The sequence below is a fragment of the Pholis gunnellus genome (assembly GCF_910591455.1).
Source record: "Pholis gunnellus genome assembly, chromosome: 10".
NCBI classification, from domain to species: Eukaryota; Metazoa; Chordata; class Actinopteri; order Perciformes; family Pholidae; genus Pholis; species Pholis gunnellus.
The window spans coordinates 7,700,160-7,719,528 of record NC_136537.1 but is presented as its reverse complement, the minus strand read 5'-3'; the positions used below and the strand labels follow the sequence as shown (position 1 = coordinate 7,719,528).

At 44.6% G+C, this 19,369-nt stretch overlaps 1 protein-coding gene across 1 annotated transcript in view; it reads left to right on the top strand.

The window, feature by feature from the left end:
• tenm1 (teneurin transmembrane protein 1) overlaps positions 1-19,369 on the top strand; it is a gene marked incomplete at both ends in the record, with an annotated part of 144,853 nt that overhangs the window by 121,096 nt on the left and 4,388 nt on the right. Inside the window, 13 exons of the mRNA XM_079167769.1 lie at positions 1,179-1,333; positions 3,040-3,123; positions 3,651-3,845; positions 7,076-7,163; positions 8,734-8,930; positions 9,964-10,277; positions 10,944-11,116; positions 12,799-13,043; positions 13,759-14,052; positions 15,495-15,739; positions 16,475-16,617; positions 18,414-18,625; positions 18,861-19,162. Coding sequence (XP_079023895.1) covers positions 1,179-1,333; positions 3,040-3,123; positions 3,651-3,845; positions 7,076-7,163; positions 8,734-8,930; positions 9,964-10,277; positions 10,944-11,116; positions 12,799-13,043; positions 13,759-14,052; positions 15,495-15,739; positions 16,475-16,617; positions 18,414-18,625; positions 18,861-19,162 — 2,647 coding nt within the window. The remainder of the gene's footprint in view (positions 1-1,178; positions 1,334-3,039; positions 3,124-3,650; positions 3,846-7,075; positions 7,164-8,733; positions 8,931-9,963; positions 10,278-10,943; positions 11,117-12,798; positions 13,044-13,758; positions 14,053-15,494; positions 15,740-16,474; positions 16,618-18,413; positions 18,626-18,860; positions 19,163-19,369) is intronic.

The following is a 19,369-nucleotide window of genomic DNA, read 5'->3' as shown; positions in this document are numbered from 1 at the left end:
CCACAAAGAGACCAGAAACAAACGCTGCTCTGTGTCTGCAACATTAGCCGAAATATAATATTGGAAAACAAATAAAGGAACGATAGTAAGAATAATAGACGGATAAATCAGTTATGACAATAATACTTGGAGCCCTTTTTATATCTTTTCATAATGCTACTTGGCATTAGATTGTTTTTATGGTTGCTTTTGTTTCATATTGTATTGCACCATTTAGTTTGGGGATTTATTGAGGTTATATATGAGAAGGCTTTATTTCCATTATCCTTTGAGGCGCGCTTGAGATAAAGGGATATATACATAAACTTGACACGACTTAATGGCAAACCATAAACACAATGCACTTTTAAACGGCACAACAGTGAGCCACATGCATGGGAGATGGCGGGGAGAAATGCTGAATTATGGCTTATTGTCGCAGATGCTAAATGAAAGCAATCAAGGGGAATTGTCGGCGTACGGTTTGAGAGGTGAGGGTTGAGTCGTGGGAGAATATTGCTGTTGCGGAGTTGAGTCAGAGGGCTACTCTCTGTATGGAGATGAGACGGGGATGAAGGTCGCTCCTCATCCATAACAGATGATTCATAGTCTGCCCTGACCTTTAATACCTGGACTTACCTCTCTCCTCTCTCCCCCCCCTCTTCTCTCTCTTTCCCTCTCTCCGCTCGCCGTCTACTGCAGAGCTTCTCTGCAAAGGAGAGTTCAAGTATATGTTACAACCGCGACGCATGCGTTCACATGCGCTGTGCAAGCATCCGCACAGATGCAGATATTTCACGGACGCACATTTACATTGCACATGCGCCGAATGTCAAGAGTTCACTGCGGCACCCTGCTCACATCTAATGTGACAAATAACTTCTTCCTCCGGTTGCATTGTTCTAATCCCTTTAGTGGGCTCCGGAATGGAAATATAATTACATTTCTGTGGTGCAGTGCCTTTTGATAAGACAGCCGCATGCTGAGCTGAATGTCTAACTGAGTTGGATGCCTCTCCAAAGCCCACTCCTCTCTCCACTCTACTTCTCTCCATTACTCACTCCTCTCCGTCTCTTCTCTTCTCTCACACTGTCTCTCACGTTTTTCAGCCTTTTGTTCTCTCAACCCCTACTCGCTGTCGTCTCCAAATAAGCTCACTCTGCTCTCTCTCGCTCTCTCTCTCTCTCTCTCCCGCCCAGGTATTGCGGTGGATAAAAGAGGTGTCGTCTACTTCGTCGACGGCACCACCATCCTGAAGATTAATGAGCGGGGTCTGCTCTCCACTGTGATTGGCTCAAACGGACTGATGTCGACGCAGCCGCTGAGCTGCGACGCGCGCATGGACATCACCCAGGTGAGCTAATAACGCGGCCTAGTTGGGATGAGTGAGAGAGCCAGAGCCACGTGGTTTTTTTTGCCTTAAAATAGGCTGTAAATATATAACACTCCTGCATTTTCTGTCAGCTAATTAGCGTAATTAACCCAGAAATAATACGTTTGTTGATCTCGTACGGTCGGTGATCGTTTTGTTGATCTAAATTGGGGCCTCTACCACAGAAACTCTTTCTGTCTCCTTAAAGGCGTATGCGTTTTTTTTCTGTGTGGGTGTGTGTATATGTGTGTGAGAGAGAGAGAGAGAGAGAGAGTGTGCAGCGAAGACCAAAGACAGCTACTGCACAGATTTGATCAGCCAGCCCTCAGATCATACTGCTGACTTATATCAGGCCTATTAGAGCAGAAGCTGAATTATAGATGAACTGCCGGCTCTATAGAGGGATCTCTGCCCACACGCGTGTATGTGTATGTGTGTGTGTGTGTGTGTGTGTGAATATGTGTGTTCAACCGGGGTGAATTCCCAGTGGTGCTCTTATATGTCCTTAAAGGGGCCCATGTAACCTAGCTTGTGTTAGTTGTCGGCCTCCGCGCCGCGTTCACCATCCATCTGTGTTCATTCGCGTAAACTGCTGAAGACCTCTGCATGGCTAGACAAACGTTACCGCTTCAATTTATGCAAAGCGAACAGCATAGATTTGAAGTCTCACTTTCTGTAAAAGGAAATTGCCCCTCTTGCTAACAATCGCACTGATTCTTTAAGACGTTACTCTTCGCTTGTGCACAGGGCGGCTTGCTAGCATTAGCCGGCATCGCTGTCTTTCATGTACGCTAATGCCCCGAAGTAATGTAGATCCAAATCAAAGAGATTAATAATCAAGGTCAGACCCATGCTGGTTAACTATATGTGTGGCTGCTCAAAGGTAATTTTCTGAAAATGACCACGAATCAAAAGCAAACACAGGGAATATACAGTATATAGTCTTTTTTTTGTTTCATTTTAGATTCAGTTTGACTATAATTGAGCAGAACCGGCTCAACCAAACTTGTAAAAAGTGATGGTCTGCCATCACTGCAAAGTTCAATATCACGAGCGGGAGAGATATGATGCGTGTCTTCTCCGGCTAAGGACAGAGTGAGTCCTGCTTGATGAATCTCTCTACCTCCTTAAAATGGGATTTCAGAGTGAACCCTTTTCTCTCTCATTTGACAGTGCCTATAATTGGACATGTCAGTGGCAATTTAACATGATCCATTTATTTACCAATCCATCCTCGGGAGTCATCAATCACCTCACCGATCCCTCAGACGCGCCGCCTCGTCTCCATAGCTCACAGTTTGAGTGTTTGTGTGTGTTTGTGAGATAGACAGAGGCGCGGCGTGGCCGGCCGAGCGCTAGTGTGGGTTTTGTCTGTCTTTGACACCCGCGACGCCGGCGGGCAGGTGTGTGCTATTTGAGCTCGCGCCGATCACGGTTATTGGCTGACATTTGCGACGGTGCCGAGGCGAGTCTTGAATAAACACAGGGAAGGCTCCCTGCCCGCCGCTGACCTTTGCATGAGCAGGGAGGGTCAGGAGGCCTAATGCTGTGTTATTAAGGAGCTATTATTTGTTTCACCTGTAACTGACTCTTGTGTGGGGATAGCCAACACGGTTTTTCTTCTTCTCCTTTTTCTAATTTTTTATAGAAATGCAGTTATTGTATGTGTGGTCTGTGTCATTTCTCAGGTGCGCCTGGAGTGGCCTACAGACCTGGCCATTAACCCGCTGGACAACTCCCTCTACATCCTGGACAACAACATTGTCCTTCAGGTAGAGAAACAGTCCTGAACACACACACACACACACACACACACATGTTTTCCAGTGAATTCACTTTTAACCTGTCTCCTATTCAAGGGTTGTTCTTTTTTTCTGAGAGCATAGCCGAGGAATAAAGCGTTATGTTTCACACAATTTGCAGTGCTGTCACTGAAGGTGCATTTAGAGCGAATGAGGCTGAGAAAAGAAAGAAAATGAGCACCTTGATTTAAATCACGCAATCAACACTCTGTGCAGAGGTTGTTTGTAGAGATCATCCCTCTGGTTTTGCTTATCACATTAAAACTTCCATAACTAAAAACGTAATGAATTTCCTGTCCAAGTGTGTATCTGGTGAAAACTTAGTGAGTCGTGAGATGACGTAGGCTTAGATCATGTGATTTCTAATGCAGTGGATCAGCAAGAGACTGTAGCTGATTCCATTTAACATCAAGAATTACTGGACTCAGCTGTACTTATGTACTTTCTGTTTTTCTCTTTTACATAGCTTATATATGATCATTTTTTGCTTTTATCAGGTATCAGAAAATCTTCAGGTGCGCATCGTGGCGGGCCGCCCCATCCACTGCCAGGTCCCGGGTATCGACCACCACCTGGTGAGATGGGCGGCAGTGCGCACCACCCTGGAGGCCGCCAAGGCCATCGCCCTGTCCCACCTGGGCACGCTGTTCATCGCTGAGACTGACGAGAGGCGCATCAACCGCATCCAACAGGTCATTCTGTCGCTAAAAAAGAAAAACCCCCCCATGCGTAGTTACTTTCAGCTTATTTTTTAGCTAGAGATGCTCTGATCGGGCTTTGAAGGGCAGCTACCAATGATGGATGTGATGTCAGCGACTGATACCATCCATCAGGTTCCCATTTTCACAAAACACTTTAGCATAAGGAACTTTTAAAGACACTAATGTCCTCACGTTGAAGTGTTTTTACCCATCGTTTAAAATCAAGTTTCAGTAGATTTACTTATCCAGAGTATTCATATGTTGCTACTTGTCACTAAACACTCCCTACTAAATTCTGCACAGGTGTCCAACTGCCGCATGCATCTGTGAATAACCCCCCACACACAAACACTCACACACACACACAAAACTGTCTTTTACATTTGTAGCAAAACTGACAAACAGGAAAAGACACCTCGGCTGCGGCTGAGCGCCAACCATTTGGCCTTATGACACTGTGACACTGTTTCACCTTCACCCTTGTTGCATCATTGCGGTCAGGTTGTTTGCTGTGATCACAGATGCTGTGCAGGAAGAAAGTGTTCCGCATTGGACATAGGAAAATGTGATGCATCCAAAAAGATCAAATAAAATCTCAAAAGCCAATTTTCACTTTCGGAAAAAAAATATAGTTTCCTCCATTAACTCCATTAACAAGCAGCATGCAATCACTGCCCCATTTGAGCACCGGCAACACAAATAAATTGCCTGCTGGACTCAAATCAATAGTCCCATCGTGGTCAGCAGCACCACGCTGAGTCCATGTGGAGGCAGACAGGAACATAAAGAACCTCAGATGCCTTTTTGATGGAGTCTGGCCAGCCACGTTAGATGGGGCAGTCGAGTCTTTTGATGTCTTTTTTCTTTTTTTACTGTATTTGTCACTCTTATTTTATGCATCGTATATCCGGGGCCCATATTCATCACGCGTCTCAGGATCATTCACACAGAAAGTCAAACTAGAACTAAAAAAAAATAATGAAATCTCCAAATAGGACTTGAGAGTTATTTATGAAGGTTCCTACACACACTCTCAGCAGCAAGTAGAGGTTCTTGTTTTGAGAGTGAACGAAACCGTTTTATGACGATGAGCCGTGAAACAACACTAATGATGATGGGTTGCGGTTTTTTCTCTCAGCGGTTCTGAAGGGCAATCAACACCTTCAAGAACCTGACAGGCTGATGCAGATACAGTTTGATGCAGGAGAAAACTAAATGAAATACAGAGGTCTGTGTCACTTGTAAGACAAACTAGCTGCGTACAGGTACAGACTGACGATATGTTTTCCACTGATAAAAAAATGACAGTCAAATTAACTGCTACATTTCATCTTAAATGACTGACAAAAGCTGCATCTTTTACTGTTTAGCCAGCAAGTCTTGCTGTTTTTTTTATCAGCGCAATAAGCCCTACTGACTGTGAACGTGCCTTGGCTTCAACAAGTATTAAGGCAACTGCTGTTGGGCTGCTCTGATGGTTCAATCACGTTAATTCTGCCACACACACACACACACACAAAACATTTGGCCATAATATCAAGGACCCGACATCCATAACCAATATGTGTTTAATTTGATTTTAATCTTGTGTAGAGGCAGGGACGTTGTTGAATATGCATAATATTGGAGCTTTGAGGTGCATTCAAATCACAATCATTGCGTCCCAAATTAGCTCCGTTGAGGCTGCGCTAGTTTGTTTTCAATCAAGTGAAAATTGTAAGAACTTGTCTTCTGTGGAGCGGCCATATTTTTAAAGTTAAAGCATTACTTTTTCTCCGTTGCGAGTCTCAAGACTTTTAAATTCACGTCTGTGTCTCCGAAGAAGCTGGTCATTATTTTTTATATCAAAAGCAATTCTTTTTTTTATATTTGGCCACCTCTGGAAGATCCTCCTGCTGGGAACTTGAAACTGGTTCGGACGACTGGAGGACAGTGTTTTCCTAGAACAAGTGGATGAAATGATTTTACTCCTTTGCTAAGCCTGAAGTTGGGACTAAATGTGCAATGTTTTGGTCAGTTAGGATTAATTTTTCTTAGATGAGGAGATCAAAACTACTCTCATGTCCGTACATTAAATATGAGGCTACCGTGCCAGCAGCAGTTAGCTTAGCACAAAGACTGGAAGCAGATAGAAACAACTAGCCTGCTTCTGTGAGTGACAGTAACAAAACCTGCCCACCCGCACCTACAGTGCTCTAATTAAACAAGTGACATCTTGTTGATACACTTAGTTTTTTGGAGGGATGAACCTAGATCCTACCCACCGGGGTCCCAGCAGACCCCAGAGGTGTTTTTGTCATATCTTACAGGGGGTTTATTCTATCACTCCACATGTTCGTGACTCAGTCAACGAACAGACAGAACACATCAGAAAATCAGAGTCTGCTGCATCTCTGTTCTGTCTATTTTCGTCTTGCGACTCACGTTACCGCAGCTCCCAAAGCGGGTAGAGAACTTCTGGTGACGTATAAAACTCTCCCAGCTCCCTAATGTAGAGGTAAAGGGCTCATTCTAAGCTAACGAAAACACAACGGTTGTTACTTTCAGGTGATTACACACCGATGAAAAAATATGCGATTCTGTTGGTCCTAATAGATCCCAGAAATGCTACACACCGGACCTTTTTAAATATGCTGCGAGGATGAGGGTTAAATACACAGGACATTACGTGTTAATTACTGAGCTTTAGAGGTCTCATCTGTCCGCAAAAAAGCGAATAAGCCAAATCATTTTGCATGCTCTCCTTGGACCAGTTAAAAAAACATTACCCCTCCAAGATGCATCAAGATCAAACTGATGGTGTAGCAGTTTTTACCCTCATTTACAGCAGTCTCCATCAGGACAACCAGTTTAATTTGTTTGGAGAGCTGAACTTCAAGTTGCAAACATTCATCAATCTGTCAACAAAGCCCCGTTTACCCCTTGAAGATTCATAATTCTTTAGTTTAAAAAAAAAAAAAAGGAAAAATCACCTCAGATATCATCGTCAGTTTGTTTGGTTGAAGCACCAGCAGACTAATGCATCCACATTCACCCTCATCATTTATCATTAATCTGTATTCCCCAGCTTTTTTTTTTTTTTTTTTCATGTAATGCCATCATTATCTTGTTTGTCGGAGAGATTGGACGAAACAAAAAATGACCGAACGTGGTGTTCTTTTGAACAGTAATCTCCCGTAGCATTTTTGTAGCCGTGTGTGACGTTTCTGAACACTTCACAGGTGTCAACCAACGGGGAGATATCGGTTATCTCTGGAGCCCCCACGGACTGTGACTGTAAGATAGACCCCAACTGTGACTGCTTCTCCGGTGGGTCATCAGACACACACACACACACACACACACACACACACGCACACACACTATGCGACTGCAGGATTAAGTAATGTGAACGTATTAGATTATGTCTAATAGGATTACGGTACTAAAAACAACATGTAACTGCACTTACAAATCTTATCAGATGATATCATACTTGGCCTGCTTCAGATGTAGAAGGAGGGAAACAAAACCAGAACACTTTAAAAGCTTTGACATAACTTAAATGAATTGAAATAGTCAGTGTGTCTTGATATTGAGTGATTAAATCTTGCTGCCTGTGTGTCCCTGCTGGCCAGTGATTTTATCAGCAGAGCAACGTTTTCCTCTCTCGTCTGTCTCCTCCACTGTTTTCTTCTCTACTTGAATGTGTCTAAATTATTTATTCCAGATGGAATTTTAATATCTAAGAAGGGCTGTTTTTGACTTTGATAATGATGTTTTGTGTAAATGATGACAATATACGGGAAAGAAATAACGATATATAATGTCACAATGAAAAAGTGAGCGAAGGTAATTTGAATTTGTGAATGTATGCGTGTTGGGTATACAGAGAGAGAGAGTGTGTGTGTGTGTGTGTGTGTGTAGATGTAGGGGTTCTGGCGTCTATTTGTATTCATGAGGAGACTCCTCCTTCATAAAAACCTCCAGCTAAATTTCAACAGAAACCAGCCTGAGAGAAACCTTTCAAATTCATTCAAATTACAGCCGCTGAAAGAAAAATCTCCCGTCTGGCTGCCGAAGGTTTTGACTGGTTGGTGTATCATGGAGGGGCACCTGAACTGTAATAAATGGAAAAAAGGAAAGGACCAAACAAATAAGCCGGTGTTCTTTTGACAGTTAGGCCGTGCTTTCATTGTAAGTGTCAGAGGATGTGATTTTATCATTTAATTCTACTCGTGAGAAATCTGCCTCTTTTCTCTTCAAAATGGAGGGAAGTGTCTCTCCCATGCCACAAGTCAATGGGTTGTAACCATCCCTATTCCTTGGGTTGTACTTTGCATATTTTCAATCATGTCTTGCTGTTAACAGATGATTACTCTCTTCAGAGGCTTTCCGTTTCCATCCCTTCACCGCAGACAGTCACACAGTGTCTTTGAACATGCGCACACGTGTGGGCGCACACCCGCCAATACAAGAAGACGTGAACGCACAAACACACAAACACACACACACACACACAAACACAAACAAACGCATGCTGTCAAGAGATAAAATGTCACCCTGCACAGACCCAGCAGAGGCTCCGGGCCTATTGCTGACAGCATCTAAAGGGGCCGCACACGGGCTGTAATCCTGCTGTGCTACCAAAGACACGTGAATGGGTTCAGTCGCCCACTACCACCGTCTGATAGGCTGAGGTCACTAACAGGGTGGTCCTGAGTTAAACTGATAAACGCTTAAGCGGCACCATGGTTGGTGGTTTGTCTTCTCTTGGTCTCTGAAGAATGATTTGAATTGCTCAGTGTGTTCGTGTCCACGGGGGCCTTTCCCTCATGCTATTCTGTCGGTAAAGAGTTTGTCCTCACCCCAAACGACGTCTCTTTGTTCCTCTTATCAGGAGACGGAGGCTACGCCCGTGACGCTCGTCTCAAAGCCCCCTCCTCTCTGGCCGTGGCCCCCAACGGCACCCTGTATATTGCTGATCTGGGCAACATCCGGATCAGAGCAGTCAGCCCCAACCAGCCTCAGCCCAGCCCAGTTGGACTGGTGGAGATCAGCTCCCCACTGGACCAGGAGCTTTATCTCTTCAGCCAGGTACACGATGCCTGAGCTATCAATAGTCTATAGATCCTGGGTATTTACATATATATATATGTCTAGATACTTGAGTAAGAGTTCTCAGTTACGGTCAGAATGAGGATAAAACCTTTGTATGAACACCATCTCAGGTAGACATTACTCCCCTATATCTTTATTTATAGGTAGTTGTTTGCTACTATATTAATGCTCTGAGTATTGAATGGAGAATCAGCTATAGCTTCTCGTTCTGAACTGTATTAGAAATACTCGCTCTGACACACATATTTTGCCATGATTACATATATAAACTAAAAGGGCACTTGGAGAGCGCAGCCCTCCACCAAGTCCATGCCCTATCTTTCAATGTTAATGAAAGTGATAAATATATAGTGTACCTTGGCTGTGATTCCGATCCGCTCTAAGATGTAATGTATTCTTCCTTGGCCCATGCTTCACCCCTCCACCAACTTTCATGGAAATCTTGCAGTAGTGTTTTTCCACGATCCTGCTGACAAAACAAACCGAACCGAAAAACACAACCTCCTTGGCTGAGGCAATAAAACAAAGTAAAACCTTCGTATACAGAGTTGAGCAGTTAAGTTTGATGTAATGTTTACCCCCTAAAATTGGTATTTTTGGACGCCTTGTGATGCTGTTCATACAGAGTGCCGAAACTCAAAGTTGTGATGTCATCAAGTATGACGTCTGGAACTGCTCCATGGACAATGAAATGGGTTATAGGTTACTCTGAGAGCACCCAGGGGTACAGTTTCCTGCTCAGAACTGATACTACAATAGAGAAAAGATCATTCGGGTATAAAAAAAAAACATTCATCTCCCATTCATTGTCTATGCAGCAGCTCCAGACTTTACATTGAGACTTACTTCTCTGGTTTCTGGCTTTTAAAGAGAATAGCTCATGTCCACTCAGTGAATGACTAGGATGAAACTACAGTAGCTAGCAGTTTCTAAGAACTGAGGACATGACAATCGATCGTATTCACGGGTTTATTGAATAGCTGTCTTATCTCTTCGTTCCCCGCGACAGAACGGCTCCCACATGCACACCAAGCACCTGATCACCGGCCACTACCTGTACAACTTCTCCTATGTCTCGGACGGCCAGCTGTCGGGACTGACGAGTCGCGACGGCCACGGGCTGCAGGTGAGGAGGGACGCTCGCGGAGTGCCTCTCTGGCTGGCCCTACCTGGTGGACAGGTGTACTGGCTGTCTCTTAGCAACAGCGGAACACTGAGGAAGGTGTCAGCCCAAGGCCACGACATCGCCCACATCACTTACCATGGCAACACAGGTCTCCTAGCAACCAAGAGTGATGAGAACAGTTGGACCACTGTTTATGAGTAAGTTCTTTTCCTCTCTCGCTCTGTCTATTCTTCTCTTTTTTTTCCCCCTCTCTCACTTTTTCTTTTATTCATGGTTGCTTGCTTGACTCTCAGTGTGTGTGTGTGTGTGTGTGTGTGTGTGTGTGTGTGCGTGTGTGTGTGTGTGTGTGGACTTGGGATTGCATGCATGTGGATGTGTTTTAATGCGAGTCAGAGCTTATGTTTGCGGTGTGAAATGTGAGCGCCATCTGGTGGTTGGCCGTCACCGTACTAAGCTAGGGAGACTCTCCCTCCTTCCAGTTTTAAACTTTGCTGAAGTGACTGATGATCTGAAGGACGTCTGAGCAAACCTTTGATCACACACATGTCTGGTATCACACGTAGAGTACACACCAAAACAAATCCGTCTGAATTATTCACTGCCGACCGAGTCTCTGTCTCAGATTCCACAGCTGGATAATTACGCATATAAATCATAGCCGACAGTTACTCTGTGCCGATGTGTGTGCATGACGGCAGAAACGGAGTGATAGTGGGTATGCATGCGTGTGTTTATTGGCTTGTGTGTGTGCGCACGGCGATGTTGATCCGACCAAGTGCGACAGTTATCTGTGTGTGTGTGTGCGTGTGCGTGTGCTTGTACTTGTACTTGTACTTCATCGTCGTTTGTGTTTACTCTCCAAGGTACAACGGCGAGGGCCGCGTGACCAACATCACCCTCCCCACGGGTGAGGTGAGCGGTTTCCACGGCAACCTTGAACGTTGGTCTCGGGTGGAGGTTGAGGCGTCCACCCGAGAGAACTTTGTCACCAGCACCAACCTGTCCGCCAGTGACACCATCTACACCTTCAGACAAGGTAAAGCTCCACGACGCGTCGTCAAAGTGTTTTGTCTCCTCGGATGTCGGTAGGAAACATAATCTGTAGGAAAACAAAGAAATATGGAGGCACGGGTGTGAATGTCACTGTGTATTCACGCAGGAAAGATTACAGCCTCACCACGATGCATCTACCCCCATCGAGCTCACCACAAACGTGCTGAAAGGCCGTTTATGACTCATCTGGGGGGGGGGCTAGACCACAGACATCATACACAGATGTGTGAGAAAGGCGGACTGTAAGGGCACAGTGATGTTTAAAAATGTATGACTGTCAAACTGCAGTAACGTGGCTGTTATTCTGGTCAGGTCAGACACGCTGACCTGTGTTGTTTTATTCTCCTTCTTCATCGGCTGCACTGGATGTGTGCGCGGGAGAGAGTCGCAGCTTTTGGGAAAGGATTTATCCCTTTCTATAAATAATTCACACACGGATTCCGATATGACTTTGTCACATAACCACACTAATGGGAAGTAAAAATAATTATATATATATATATATATATATATATATATGTATACATATTTATTCATTTATTTATTTTTATTTGCCAAAAAAGAGGCAGATCTGACTGACTCGTGAAACGCATTAATGGCCAGCGGAAGAAAAGGAAAAAAAACAGAAGAGAGGGCAGAGATGAGAAGAGGGGAAAATGAGAGTGGAGTGGAGAAGCCGCTCATGGGAGCAGTTTCCTCTCATGTCATCCCTTTAATTGCTTTCTAGCAGTTGTCACAATGACAGGACTGCAGGGAGAGAAAAGCTGCTCCAACACACACAGAATGCACTTGCACACACGCAGACATGTGTGCAAGTGCTACAGTATGACAGAGCTGCCAGGGAAGAGTTGAAATGACCCCTTATTTTAGAGAGTGCCCCCCCCCCCCCCCCCCCCCCCACACTCGTCACTGTACTTCCACCAAGCACAAACTCACTGTGTCTCTTCCTGCCTCTGAGGCAACAATAACCATATGTACAGAAAGGGGTTTTTATAGTGGTGGAGGGAATATAAGTTACTATCCAGTTTATTAGCTGCATTACATTTTATGGTTAAATATAGTTTTATGGTCGTTTTTGCTGTTTTTATTTCAATAATTGTGTTTTGGAAATGGCAGAGGCATAAAAAAAGTCCTATTGGCACATGTAAATTCTTTGTGAAATCTCACTCAGAGCACTGTAGAAATGAAAGGACAATTTCTGAGAAACATTTGCAACGTGTGAAAAACACTGTCAGGGCCAAGCACCCCTTCTTACTTTGTCTCTCTCTCTCTCCCTCTTTTTATTGCTTGCTCACTCTCCGTCTTTCTTGCTCATGGTCTCCTTTTGAATAGATCACATTTTTCTAAAGCTACAATAGCAGATACAGTGCAGCGCTGATGTTGTTGAGAAAACTTTTTGCCGTTAATTCAAAACAAAACACCCTTACAAAGAGCCAGTCTGCTGCTGGAGCTCATTGATTTTTCTCAAGACGTTTCTTTTCGTTTGTTTCTCAGAGACAATGACTGATGTTCTTTTCACACTTTTTTTCATCTGTTGCTGCATCCCTGTGTGCATATGTGGTTTTGTGCGTCTTTGTGTTCTGTGTGTGTGTGTGTGTGTGTGTGTGTGTGTGTGTGTGTGCGTCTCTGTACGTGTGTGACCCACCCATACCATCGAACCCCCAGACCACGCTCAGAGTTCATACAGAGTCAGCGCCGACGGGTCGTTCCTTGTCACGCTGGCGAGCGGGATGGAGCTGTCGCTCATCACGGAGCCCCTCCTCCCCGGAGGCGCCGGGGGAGGAGTCAGCCCCACGGCCAGCCGCTGTAACATCAGCCTGCCTGGAGACCACGCCCCCAGCCTGATAGAGTGGAGGCAGAGGAAGGAGCAGAGCAAGACTAACTACAGCACTTACGAACGCAGGCTCAGGGTAAAGCACTAAATCACCTACTTATTCTTCAGCTAACTCCGATAATATAGAGACTCCAGTCCTCTCAATTCATTACCGCAACAAAGACGGCATGTATTAGTCCACTGTGGTAACCAGTGAACATCCAAACACCAGCGGAATATTATGGAAACCTGTGTAAATAGGTCAAATTCCACCACACGCCTCTGAAGTACGCTGCGTTAACCAAAAATTGTGCAATGTGACCTTTTACACACTCCCATCAAAAATGACAAACACTTGTCACTTCTTAGTGCAATCTATTTTGGGTGATTAATGACGTCACTGGGAGCGAGCCGATAGGTGAACCGTCTCGCTGTACTTTCCACAAATCAACACACGCCGACTGCAAGTCCTCTTCTCTTTTTCCTTGGCACAGAAAACACACCGTACAAACAGAATATTTCAGAAGGACATTTCATCTGATGTGTACTAAGTCATTAGCAATCCCCAGGCCTCCGTTCTTCACTTGTTCACAAGGCAATTTATTGTGATTATGCAGGTCCAGTTTGTTCTAAATGTCACATTTAATTTATCCAAACTAATGAAGTGGCATGTCCCCGACATGCCACTTCGTTTATATTTGCTTGTCTGTGGCCTTATTTATCAATTGATTGTGATTATAAAGCAGTAAAATGAAGGAAAACAAACCCCGTTGTATTTTGTTCTTCCTGATATTTTAGTGATTTTCTTTCAGGCACACAACAGGAACCTGCTGTCCATAGACTTTGATCAGAGCACCAGAGTAGGGAAGATCTACGATGACCACAGGAAGTTCACCCTTCACATCCAGTATGACTCGCTGGGCCGGCCCGTGGTCTGGTCTCCCAGTAGCAAATACACCGAGGTCAACATCAGCTACTCGGGTGGAGGACTGCTGTCGTCCATTCACCGCGGAGACTGGTCTGAACGGCTGGAGTACGAGAACGACAGGGTGGTGTCCAGAGCCTGGGTCAACGGCAAGATTTGGAGCTACACGTACGCAGATAAAGTAAGAGCTCCTGGGCGGAAGACAGTTTGTGATTGTTACATGCTGAGATTTGTTCGATGGCTTTTGTCTTTTGCCGTTTGCAAAAACCTCACACATCTGCTCTTCCTTTGCTCGCTGCTTCAAGGTGATTGCAGTTGAAAGCAAAACTAACACTACGAGTGTGAAAAGCACTTCTGTCGTGTGAAAGGAAAGCAACAAATTGAAAACAAAATTCAAATCATTTACAGTGCTATACTTCCAACAAGTCTTTGAATGTATTTGTCCTTCCTTTGAGGCAGCCTCTAGGTTCCATTTATTTTATTTAACTTTGAAAATCAATTTGCAGAGTGAAGATTATGTCTGAGTTCACTTATGCAGACTTTTTAAATCAGTCTGCACTTATACGGCTAAGCAACAGCCCCATCGCGTTGAGAGCCGTATAAGCAGCCAACATATTCATTGTGATGAATTACAGAACTCAAGCGAGTTCCAAGGCTCTGTAACTTGATTTTCACAGAGAAAGGAAACCAGGGGTTTCCTGAAAGGGGGGTTTTACAGACAACACTGCTTTGATAAATGGTTAGAAGTTTTGTACGACACGTGTCATTTTTTAATGTAACATGCAAAGAGGTGTGTTCCTTTAAATGTGTGACAAAAGCTGGGCGCTGCCTGAAGCTATCATTTCCGTCTTTAAGATTAATTGATCTATTTAATGAAAAGATATTCAGCCTGAAATATGTTTCATGTCAGCTTTTGGTCCGAGCAAATTACAGCGCAAATGGGCTTATATTACAGAACCATCTTGAAATTGTTAATACCGACATATATTATTAATGCATTAATATCATACCTCACAGTTAAATAGAGAACAAAGTATTTTTACATAATATTGTTTTACTACAGTTCAGACTGTTGAACTATCTACTGCAGGCACAGATTTTGTTAAAGCTTGCCTGAAAAGTATATATGAGATTCAACAGTAAACAAAATTGCTGAAAAAACCCAGAGCTCCAGTTATGGGGATTTAGTTTAGTTTAAGAATCAAGGGGAGACACTACAGGCGCATTGTAACGAATAGATATCACAATGAAACAGCCCCAGTTGGTTACATACATCGAGACAAAGATATGTTGTACTGGAGGTTTTCTGAGATTTAATGTTAAATATGGAAATGAGGCATGAACTTATGCTAACATTTGGTGAATTTAGAAGAAATCTATAGACTTAAATAGACAAAGTGCAGTAAAATAAAGTAGTCTGACTCAAAATAGCAATAGAGTTGTCTCGTCTTTAACTGATTAATGAATGGTCCTCAAGCTAAGACCAAGGTTGTCTCTGAAGTTTTCACCGAATGACATTGAAATAAAAAAATAAATGTACCAGACAGAGAAAGAAAAGGCACATCGTGCCACTGAGCTACACTGTGATAACTCAAGCCTTGCGTCCGTCTCGTGTTCCCGCAGTCCATTATGCTGCTCCTGCACAGCCAGCGGCGCTACGTCTTCGAGTACGACCAGACGGACCGCCTGCTCGCCGTGACGATGCCCAGCATGGTGAAACACGCCCTGCAGTCGCTCCTGTCCGTTGGCTACTACAGGAACATATACACTCCTCCGGACAGCCACTCCTCCTTCATGCAGGACTACACGCTGGATGGGCGGCTGCTGAGGACCCAGTACCTGGGAACAGGACGCAGCGTCATCTACAGGTACGACACGGATCACAGAAATACTACCGGCTGGTTGGTTTTATCGGCTCATTGTGGAAGGGGGTGGCGTTGGCGACAGCGCCGGTTTCATTTCGATGAAACTTTGAGGCATTATGCATCTTGGCACTATCGTCAGCCAGCCATACGATAACATCACACTGATTGGCTTGATGAAGGTAGTATAATTAAAGGCTAATTTCAGAAATGTAAAAGCCCTATTACGCAGCTCTAAGTCTGGCTGACACAAAGCGTGCCACACACCCAGCTGTCCTTGCAAATGGCTCTTGATTGGACTAATCGGGGGACTGATTAAAGGTCACATTTTTTATCATCATACTATGTCAGACACCGCCGATCTGATGTTGATGAAAGTTGGGGGACTGATTCGGGCAGTGTTTTGGCATTTAACATTTTTAGTACTCGTTGGCTCGATGGGGACACTATAACAAACGGCCCTATTTTGGAGATTTGAAAGGCCATAACTGCCACTGCAGCCGGTTTGATTTCAATGAAATGTTGAAGGATGATGCAACTTCTTCCTCAATGGCTCTAGGGCTCTTTGTATTATTCAAGAGGTGTACGGCATGTTTACTTATATTGAAATTCAAATTTTGTACCTTGCATTTCTTTTTTTAACAAGAAATACAGTTTTATTCTACATGTAATTTATCATCTATTCTATGAATTCCTCTCTTCATTTTACAGTTTTTCTTTCTCTTCGTTTTCTTTTTCAAGGTACACCCCAGCAGCGCGGCTCTTCGAGGTGGTTTACGACTCCACCCTGGTGACCTTCACTTACGACGAGGCCTCTGGCACTGTCAAGACCATTCATCTCACCCATAATGGCTTCATAAGCTCCATACGCTACAGACAGACAGGTACGTATACACACGCACTCACGGCACCTACGGCCGACTGCCGCAGATTTCAACTATTTACAATGTGCAATGAGTCATCTTTATTAAATGGATCATTTAAAGCGATCTATCTGAGCATAAAAACGTCTCATGAGCGCAACTCACAGCATCTGCGCTGTGACTGGACTGCACGATCATGCATCTTGAGTCAGATTTGTTTGTCAAACTCCGTAGTCTGGCTTTCAGTCAGCCGTGCAGCTATTTCATCTGAGACTGACACAGCCACAGTTAGAAGTGTGAATAGGGCAGAGCATGTTTTGAGTGGAAGAGACTGTGGTCTACCACAGCTTTCAATACGAGACCACCCACTGGGCTCTGAGCTGCGTAGTCAACCCCCCCCCCACCCCCACACCTCCACCCCCGCAAACTGGGCCACCTGATCAAAGCTAAGTGTATGAATTTAAGCTTAACATGTGGTTGGATAACTATGCTGCCGCCCTGCATGTGAACATTTGTTCATGTTTCCACAATCCGCTCGTACGTGTCTGCGTGGGACAGGAAATCATGAGATCCTACCCGAGGCCATCAATTATAACGTGACAATTGTTTCACTTCAGATACGGAAGAATTAGTTAGAAAGACATTGCGCTTCATAAATTGAAGTACTACCCGGTAATGGCGTCACCATCAATTGGCCCCTTTAGCTGTGGCAGCAGCGATGTTCGGACGCCTTCATTTTTAATACAGTTCAACAATTCCCTCAAGTCAGAGTCCTTCCAGGGTCGTTGAGAGCGCTCTCATCTCTGCTGCTGGTTCACTTCACACAGCTTTGCGATTGGCTCGGCATGATCAGGTGTCACTAATCTGCACGGCACAGCTGTGTGTGTGTGTGTGTGTGTGTAGGTGTGTGTGTGTGTGTGTGTGTTTATCGCTTTGCCCTCACTGTGAATAGACTCTCACCTTCCTTTAACTGATCTCATTTCAGCAGAACAAACGGAGCCTTGGAGAGAGGAGAGATAGTGGTAATTGTCCCTTGAGAGGAGACAAGGAAAAGTAGGGACCAATAGAAGTAGAGACAGAGATATAGAGAGGTAGGCGAGGAAGAAAAGGAGAAGGAAAGATGACAGCTTGGGGAAGTGACAGCTAGAGAAGCGAGACGAACAGACTGCGAGTTCCCTAGGGCTGCAGAAAAAACCTCCACCTCACTCTCTTCTGCTTCTGCCGTTCCCCCATTAGCGCAGGTTTAGAATCAACATTCCACAGAAAATAAAAATAGACGATGTGATATTGTTCCAGCTCTCTGCAGTCTCCAAAGCGACACACTAAGTCATTTTAACTGCAATCAGAGTCATCTCAAATAGCACCATAATGGTGTTTCATTAGCAGGCCTTTTTCCAAATGATGAGCTGTAGAAGCCAGCAGCAGCAGAGGTGATGAATGGTGTTGTTAAAGTTGATGTTCTGACATTAAGGAGCACATTGGTCCATCATGGCTATTGTCTTTAGATTTCATTATCTCTCCATATTAAAGGTCACCACTGGAAATGCCATAGAGCTGTGGGGATAGTTAGGTTGGAATGGATTGCACTGCGTGTGTCTGTGTTAATGATGTTGAATTAGTCCTTGATTTGAATTAATTAGGAAGGCTTTTTTATGGGTAGCGTGGTGGCCAACTGTGAGGGCCGTGTGTGCAAATGCATGTGTGTTGTGTGTGTGTGTGTGTGTGTGTGTGTGTATAGTAGATGCACATGCTAATGTGTGTCATTGCCCCTAATGTGTGAATTTCTCACACGGAATCGCTCTGGCTCCTCTGCGTAGGTCCCCTGACGAGTCGGCAAATCTTCCGCTTTAGCGAAGAAGGCTTGGTCAACGCCAGGTTTGACTACAGCTACAACAACTTCAGAGTGACCAGCATGCAGGCAGTCATCAATGAGACCCCTCTTCCCATTGATCTGTACCGATACGTGGACGTGTCGGGACGCGTCGAGCAGTTTGGCAAGTTCAGCGTCATCTTTTATGACCTCAACCAGGTGGGCAGAACACTCAACTAAAACACCACACACTTTAATTAGGACATCTGTAGTAGTCTAGCTTCAAATGGTGACTTTGATGTTATGACATTAACAAAGATGAAATGCAATACGAAGCGATTAAGCATCTGTCGGCTCTTTTGTTTTGTTTTTATTGCCCATAACTTCACTGTTTTGGTTCATTATGGGCTCTCATCAATCGCGAACCAAACCTATCTCATCTACGCTTGCCTAGGTGATCACCACCCATCTGATGAAGCACACCAAGGTTTTCAACTCCTACGGCCAGGTGGTCGAGGTCCAGTATGAGATCCTTAAATCCATCGCCTACTGGATGACCATCCAGTATGACTCGGCGGGGCGCACGACCACCTGCGATATCAGGGTGGGCGTGGACAACAACGTGACGCGCTACACTTACGAGTACGATGCAGACAGCCAGCTGCAGAGTGCCTCTGTTAATGAGCGGCCCCAGTGGCGCTACAGCTACGACCTCAACGGGAACATTAACCTGCTCAGCCACGGGACCAGTGCTCGGTAAGTAGTCAGTACCCACTAGCGATTATGTGTTGTTACAATGTCAGAACAAGTGTATTACATGCGTTATTATCCTATTTTTAAGCCTTGCTTGCAACTTGGCTTTCGGGATGGCAATGTCAGTTTGGTCAACTTTTGTCCAGGATGAATTATCTCAACAACTGTTTGCTGGATTGTCATGACATATTTTACTGACAGTCATGTTCC